The sequence below is a fragment of the Oxyura jamaicensis genome, chromosome 3, assembly GCF_011077185.1.
Source record: "Oxyura jamaicensis isolate SHBP4307 breed ruddy duck chromosome 3, BPBGC_Ojam_1.0, whole genome shotgun sequence".
Classification (NCBI taxonomy): Eukaryota; Metazoa; Chordata; class Aves; order Anseriformes; family Anatidae; genus Oxyura; species Oxyura jamaicensis.
The window spans coordinates 17,192,352-17,200,798 of record NC_048895.1 but is presented as its reverse complement, the minus strand read 5'-3'; the positions used below and the strand labels follow the sequence as shown (position 1 = coordinate 17,200,798).

At 40.4% G+C, this 8,447-nt stretch overlaps 1 protein-coding gene across 1 annotated transcript; it reads left to right on the top strand.

Moving 5' to 3' along the window:
• The first annotated feature begins 3,058 nt into the window (after nucleotides 1–3,058).
• On the top strand, nucleotides 3,059–7,062 carry NANP (N-acetylneuraminic acid phosphatase). Its single transcript, XM_035322995.1, has 2 exons — nucleotides 3,059–3,222; nucleotides 3,400–7,062. Exons 1-2 carry the CDS (start codon nucleotides 3,133–3,135, stop codon nucleotides 4,093–4,095), a joined length of 786 nt encoding a protein of 261 aa, XP_035178886.1. The 5' UTR covers nucleotides 3,059–3,132; the 3' UTR covers nucleotides 4,096–7,062.
• Nucleotides 7,063–8,447: the final 1,385 nt, after the last annotated feature.

The window sequence follows — 8,447 nt, the reverse complement described above, 5'->3', positions numbered from 1 at the left end:
TACATCTTCTAAAACTGAAAGACTCCCAGAAATTCGGCTTTTTTTTTTTCATCACTCTTCTGTGTAAACTCTGTAAAACTAATTTAGTAAGAGGTGAGTGAAATCAGCATGCCTACACTGATTTGTTTATCAAACGAAAGTAGTACATTTTATTACAAGTCAACTAATGGATAGAATTAAAGAAAAACATTAAATTCTGCCATAGTAAGGTGACTGCTTTCAATGCCATTTGGAACCTTTTTCTATACCTCAAATAGGAATACACAAAGTGAGTATATGCCATCTTTTACAGTCTCTTATTCAAACATAACACTTACTAAGAATCGTAACCCTTTGCTGTTCTTAAATTTTAAGACTCTCATCCTGCCAACACATGCGTATTCTTCTTTCCAGCATGTAAACCATCCCATGGCTCTGCTATGCCAGTAAATGATCGGTGCCTGGAACTACTTACAGGCCTTGAAAATGGCTGTCCTGGCCACATGCCATTTAATTAAAAATTAAATCTAATATTTACTCTCAAATTAGGCTGTGTCTAAATTCCCTCTAGTAAATGGCCTCAGCCCAATATGGAAGTTATTTGGGAAATAAAAATCACACCAGGAGCCATTATAGCATTTTCCCAACCATAGAGACGATCACAATCTAGTGCCTGGGAAAGTTGTATGGTGTTGCCTAATTTGTTAGTGTAAATATAGCTATTGTGGCCAATACCATAAAGCTAATTTCACAAGATTAGTTTCACAACCATATCACAATAATGACGAAAAGCAGTCCATTTTTTTCAATAAGAGGTAGGTACTCCACTGTTCTCTTTTCTGTGTTCTTCCAGTAATTAAAAACCAATGACAGTCAATACTAAATTCCAATAATGTTTCCAGAGTCAGGACTTACTAAGTTTAAGAGTCATATCAAAATATATGTCAGCTCCCATAGCTAATATAATTCCCTTCATAACTAATATTATAATATTATATGTAATATAAAGTGAGATGATTTGACACTGATTTGATAAGTATGTAGCCTTTTTTCAAATATTCAAAATCACTTACTGTATATCTTGAAATGTGACTATTGTTATGGTCCCTATTTAATTAAAGAATCAAAGATATCTTGTGTTCATGTTATGCTTGGTTAGAGAAGTTTTCTCTTTTGAATCCTGTTTAGGTACCCCTCAACTGATCTGTTACTGCATTTACTCACACAATGATATGCCACTTAGCCACTCTTTAACTTTCTACTATCATTCAGCTTCTGAATCTGTTTTACAAATCAAAAGACTAAAGAATATAAATTAATTGCCTTATCTGATTACACATCTCTGGCTGACCTTTCAACCTTTAATTTCAAGACAATGTAAAATATTTATTTTTGCCAAATTCAGAGCTAAATCCGGTATGTAATTATCAATTCTGTATCTATGCTTAATTTTACTCTTTCAATTTAATCCAGCAGAGCATCTAGAAAAGACAAACTTCAATATTTGAATCAGCTTTTCCTTCAATAGATTTCTTCAAAGTACCTTCTTGCACCTCTAAACCAAAAGTAAATTCAGGAGAAAATTATACCAAGTCAGGTAGAAAAATAAAGCATGGTGTTTAAAATTTGGCAGTCATTTCACTGACAGTGTCTACCCAGCTAAACTCAACGATGTATAAATATATCTGATTTGAAATTCCTGGAAAGCAAAGCCTTCACAAGTAAGAGGTGGAATTTTATTGGGTAAAATGAGGTTACTGAATAGTGCTTGGTTTCCAAGGTATCATTTAATTATAGTTTAAAAAAATGTTGCTAGAGGTTTATGTCGTCTTTTATAGAAGGGGCCTTTTCATGACAACAGTTAAAAATCAGAAACTCTAAAACCTCTTGAGGAGGAAAGTAAATCAATTTTGCCTGGGGCTCTGCAGCTGTTCAGGCTGTCTCTGATGAGGAAAAAAATGCTTGAAGAGAAGCTTCCTCAGTATTTCAAGTTTCCAAAAGAGATGTTACAGCTAGGTGCCTCTTCATTTATGTCTGCAATGGTGCGGGGTTTTATTTGTAATTCTACTTTTGTTTTGTGCATTGCTGCAGTGATGAATAGCCTATTAATCTAACTCTGATTAAATACTCCTTTTGATCTGACTTAGAATTCTTAGTCTTAGTCTTCTGCATAACGAAAAAAAAGGTGTGATTTTTTGTGTTTCTAGTATTGTTTCAGTATTACGTTTTGATCTGTGTTGACTTTTTTTTTTTTTGGCCCCATGTATTGTGTGACCCAGCATCTTTCACCAAACAAGCACAAGGAGATTGCTGGCTAAGGCGCAGTTTTCCAAACTCCAAGTGACTTGACTTGGAGTGAACTTCCAGTTTCTCTGGTAAGATACGAAGTTTCCTCCAGCTTTGTGAATTGCTAATGTCTAGTTGATATCAGCAGTATTAGCAGAACCCAATCTACAGAACTTGCTGGCTGAAAAGATAAACTCCGTTTATCAAAACATTTTATCATAGAGTATTACCTGACCGATCAAGCCTAATGTTAAACTTCACCCTGTGGTAGAGGATCTGTTCTGAAACAGCAGATTGGTAAAATGCAAGTGTAAAACTTACTCTGTCATGCCTTTTGGGATTCATTTGTTCTAGAAAATATTGACCTTTGGAATTTCAAATATTCTAATGCTATACCCCAAATACCGAAGTATTTATACTGAAATCACTGGCTTTGGCTTTATCTCGAACAAATTGTGATGCTGTGGAAGGGATTGTGGCTTTCTTTGCCCGCAGGTGTCTCTACAGAAGAACGCTGTCTCTCCAGAGAGATGCTGTGCGGGCAGCCGTCCTGAGGGCATCTCTTGCCTGTTGCACCTCTTCCTCCTCCCTGCAGGTCGCTCTTCACAAAGGCCAACATTTTTTAACAGGGGAAAAAAAGGGGACACGCGGCTGGTGAGCTCTGTGAGGGACTGGACAGGACGCGGCGCCCGCTCCGCGGCCCTCATGCGTCCCCACCCTGCGCCGGCGAGGGGCGGGGAATGGAAGAGGAAAGAAAGGGGAGGGAAGGGAAAAGAAAGGAAGGGGAGGGAAGGGGAGGCCCCGCCGGCAGCTCTGTGTGCGTGCTGGTTGAGCGGCAGCGGCTGGGCGCTCCCCCGCGGCGGTGCCATGGGGGCGCCCAGCGTGAAGGCGGTGTTCTTCGACCTGGACAACACGCTGGTGGACACGGCGGCGGCCGGGCGCCGCGCCATCGAGGAGGTACTGCCCCGGCACCGAGCCCTGCGGCCTCGGCCCTTCTCAGCGGGGCAGGACGGGCTCGCCGCGCACTCCCTTCCCCTTCCCTTCCGTCCCGGCGCGCCCCCGGCGCGTAGAGGGTCGGGTCGGGTCGGGTCGGGGGGGAGGCGGCGGCGCCACGGGTTGTGATGTCGGTTGCAGGTGGTGAAGGCGCTGCGGTGCCGGCACCGCTGCGGGGAGGGCCAGGCCCGCGACATCTGCGAGAAGGTGCAGGCGAAGCTGCTGAAGGAGTGCCACGACCCCGGCAGGACGTGCATCACCGAGCTGCGGATCTCGCACTGGGAGGAGGCGATCCAGGAGACCCTCGGGGGCGAGGCGAACCGCAGCCTGGCGGCCGAGTGCTACTTCTTGTGGAAAACCACCCGGCTCCAGCATCTCACCCTGGCCGAGAAGACGCGAGGCATGCTGACGGAGCTGCGGAAGGCCTTCCGCCTGCTCCTCCTGACCAACGGAGACCGGCAGACGCAGAGGGAGAAGATCGAAGCCTGTGCCTGCCAGCCCTACTTCGATGCCATCGTTGTGGGAGGAGAGCAGAAGGAGGAGAAGCCGGCACCGTCCATATTTCACTACTGTTGTGACCTCCTGGGGGTGCAGCCCACGGAGTGTGTCATGGTTGGTGACTCTCTCGACACAGATATTCAAGGAGGCCTCAACGCCGGCCTGAAGGCAACGGTCTGGCTAAACAAAACGATGGCAACCCCAGCAGATAGCGCCCCGGTACCTCACTACATCATTTCTTCCGTTCTCGACCTTCCAGCGGTTTTGCAGAAGATGGAGCACAACAGTAATGCCAAGTTAGGAAACGACCGTAGGGTTAGTAGCAATGAGGCACACTGACAGTCCCAGCAGACAGTCTGAGAAACACTGGGCTGTTGACCCATCCTGATGTTAAAAATTGGACACTAGGATTTTAAACTCATGTATGTTATGCTTTCTTATACAGCAGGTGGACGAGCAAGAGCACAGCTGTCAGTGAAAGAGGATAGAAACAAGAGTATTAGATTAATATAAAGGATGCGGGTGCAGTTAATTTTAAATAGCTGCCTGTGTCTGAAAATTATTTTGGCAGATGGGCTAAAACATACTTGTCTCTGACCAAAGTTCCTAGTCCCTTTTTTTTATACTGGAAAAGAAAATTTGGATGTTTTAACCTTTCACTTGCCTTGCTGACTTGTAAGTTCAGCAGAAACTTCGGTTCAAGCCTTGTTTGCAGTGTGGAAAACATGAAAGTGAGAGAGTGTTGTGCAAGCTAGTAGAAGTTCTCAATTGATCTGCAGCTTATTTCAGAAACTGAAGTGAACTTTGCTATTTCTAAAACCAGAATTTATTGACAGAATTTATTATGTAGCAGGTTACTAGGAAATGATTACCTCTGATCCCTTTTCAAGTTTAAGTTTCCAAGTTTTAACATTTTTTCAGAATTTGCAATGACTTTTTGTTTACAGAATCAGTACCTCTTGCCAAAAATATTCAAATGTACATAAAACTTGTATTTGTAAAGGGGACCATTTATCAGAGGGACTTCATGGGTAAGGTTTTACTTCATATTATCTTGGTGCTTATACAAATAGGCAGTATATGTGTAATTCAGATTACAAGACTATTTTGTTGGAATGTAATTGATATAACAGGGATATTTTCAATGATCTTACTGTACTGTCAAGCTCTTTAACAGCTCATATATTGGTGCTGTCTGACTTTATTAGTTAGTTTTTACTTATTGGAGAAACTGTTCTTGGTCTTGCTCAGGTAGATGACTGCTCAGAGTCAACTGCACGATCAGTGATTTTTTTTGGCTGTTTTAATAGCAAGCACTGCTATACAATCCCTCCTTACTCCAGTTTCTACATGTATGTCATGTGATTTACTCTGGAGGAAGTATGATTTAGTTGTTTGTAATTGATTTTCATAACTCTATACCAGGAACTTGTAAAATGATATGTATTACAGTAAAGTACACAGTTTCATAAGGTGTATGTGCTGTTTGTTCCACTAGGTGCATCTAGTGGAACATCTAAAGCTAGATGTTTTAGAGATGACTCTGTAAAACACTGATGTTTCTCTTTCCCAGATTATTATCTTAATTTTGTTGTACTTCTTATTTATACTACAAAACAAATGAGAAAATTTTCCTCAAAGACACATGTATTAAATGGAAATGTACACACTTGGAAAACCTGCCTTTTCTAAAACCTATATGCTACATATAAATAGGGCTGAATATCTGACAACATGTGAGTAATCAAACTTCATATTTTAGAATAAAGCTATGACAAATCTTTCAAGAACAGGAACACTGAGGAGCTGGCAGAAGAGAGCCTGGCACGTTGGCTGTAACGAAAGGTCAGCAGAGAGTACAGAACCCTACCAGAAAAGGTTAAGTGGAAGGAATCGTGTATACAAGAAAGGTACCTTTCTTTAACTTAACATGAGGAAACGGGCATGAGCCACGAGTGATCCAATTTATAGTGACACAGTGAGTGGCCAGATGTGGCATGAGACAGCAGGACTGACTGGACACACCTTTGATACTGAAGGAAGAGATGTAAGTTAAGATTTTATTTCGCCTTTGGGAGAGTATGAAAACAGTCACTGTTGTTTAGCTGATGAGCAAAACATTGCTGATAAGATTCCTTGTTAACTTAAAACTGAGAGGAGGAAAAAAAAATGATCCTGAATCCTGTCAGGAATATTAATTAAAAGTAGAAATGTATCCAAAAGTTTAGATGGATCACTGAAAAGATAACTTAGATGAAGCCATCCGTTACAACCATACTGTCTGATACAAAAGCAATAACTTGGTTTACAGCAGTGTCCGAAAGTACTGGCAGTATAACTCCATTGTTTGCACAGCATCAAGCTAATAGAACAGGGGTCAGAATGATGTTTCTGACACAGCTATGATTTAAAATAACAAATATTAATAATTCACAATTCTGTCTGTGGACTGGAAGGATGTATGTACCAGGTTACCATTTTCTAATGTAAGTTGAGGTATAAATTCTCTTGCCATTGCATCATTCTAGGATGCTTCTATGAATGAGCCCACTCATTGTATAAAAGGTCTCTTGTTTTAGAAGAGTCTGTTCCTTGTTTTGCACTTGGCCAGTTACTTCCTTATATCTACAGTCTATGAAAAAAATGCTGTAGCTGAATGCTCAGGTGATAGTGTAGTCTGCAAAGGCCACACCTAAGTACACTTTTTTCCATTGCTGGGAGCTGTACCAGGCTGGATGTGACTACTGGTTTCCAGTCAGGGCAATATTATTATGATGCTGCTAAAAAACAAGAAGAAAATGTGAGAGATTTCTCCACTGGGAGTCTTCTTAGAAGAAATTACCAAAAAAAAAGGACTACATATCTGTAATAACTCTAAATATACAAGATAGGTTTTCTTGGATGGAGCTATTAGAGAAAACCAAGAGAAAATAATTTTACTTATGGAAATTGAAAAACTAATAATAGGATAATTTTCAGATCAGAAGCAGAAATAGGTCAATAAAACAGTCTGTATTCAGTTCCAATGAAGTTCTGGTTTTGCTTAGTGATATGGTCTATTAGATAAGTTATCTAGTTTAAATTATATTGCCAAAACATAGTAAATAAAAAAGAGAAAAAGAAATTCCATCTATATTTTTAAAAACCTTTTTTTTTAAAAAAAAAAAATTTATCTACAGAGGTTGATCTTCAGTAACTTTGACTTTAGTTAAATGAACTGTTACAAAGTGTAATACCAGCTGTATTTTAGTTCTTGATTTAAAATAATCCATGTACTAGCCTAATAAAAGTATTTTGTTTATAAAACATTTCTTTTAGCACTCTGTATTACTGTGGGTGATTATGTTTGTGGCTGGGTTTACAAGAAGGGACAGAAGTTCTATTTGTTTTTTAAATAGCATAGAATTAGCTTCAAAATGTGTGACCCTGACACACAGATGTGTTGAATGTGTGTAGTTCCTATCATTTCAAACAGAGGCTGAAACATAATTCTGTGTTTATGAAGCTTTGTGGCCTGACTGCATAGACTGCGTTGAATTCCTAACTGCAGTTCACTGCCACTTGAACCTAACTTGCCAAAAAGGCATTCGGCTGTACCCGGTGTATGAAGTATCACAGATCTGTGTGTCATAGCATCTCTGTTCTTGTTCAGGGAGCTTTGTGTGAGGCATTAAGCTGGACAGCGAGAGCATCAGAAATGGGAATATTTTTCTACATGCTTGAAAAACTTCAGCACAAAGTTAAAGTTCTTTGAAGTGACTCAAGTGTTTTGTGCAGAAGACATGCACCAGAATACTAGGCTATTGGAAAGAAGATATTTGGATGAGGTGACCACAAAAGGTTATCACATTTCCTGAAATAAAGAAAATGGATAGCTTTCTGTCAGCAGATAACCTATTCTGTTTATCTAATCTATCTATTCTATTTATCTTTTCCGCATTAACTCGTCTTAATTGGCAATGACAATAATATGGTTTTGAACTAGACTGAAGTAGTCAGATGTCAGAGCAATTTCTCTTCTTAGAAAATGAACGAAGATACTGTATGTTTAATTTTTTAAATTCATGTATTTTTTTATTTTTTTTTTTCTCCCAGTTTCAAACCTCAGTGGTTTGTGGGGATGGGACAAGGGGCAATGGCTGCAAGATAGAACACAGGAAGTTCTGCACCGACATGCAAAAGAACTTCTTCACAGTGAGGGTGACGGAGCACTGGGACAGGTTGCCCAGGGAAGCTGTGGAGTCTCCCTTCTCTGGAGATATTCAAGGCCCGTCTGGATGCCCACCTGGGCAGCCTGCTCTGAGGAACCTGCTTTGGCAGGGAGGTTGGACCCAATGATCTTTCGAGGTCCCTTCCAACCCCTACAATTCTGTGATTCTGTGATTCATTTTTCCCCCCTTCAGTATATTAGTTTCCTCATCAGAAGTAATACTCAGGGGTAGGCCAGACTGACTTTGAAAGCACCGTCGCTGCTTTAAAGCAACCACTGCTACACTATAAGGATGGAATTCTACTTAGGCAGAATATTTTCTTATAATAATTTGAAATAAATGCTGAAAGATTCTCAGGGTGGAAATGTAATATGAATTTGGATAGTCAGTTGGTAGGATGGTGAGCTTAAATATACCATACTTACTCCACTACCAGACACAATGTCTTAAGATACACGTGTATGCTTACATGCTATATTC

Coding starts and splice junctions, on each gene's coding strand:
- NANP (XM_035322995.1), top strand. CDS start 3,133: ATGGGGGCGCCCAGCGTGAAGGCGGTGTTCTTCGACCTGGACAACACG. Junction 3,223..3,399: donor GGCGCCGCGCCATCGAGGAG/GTACTGCCCCGG, acceptor TGTCGGTTGCAG/GTGGTGAAGGCGCTGCGGTG.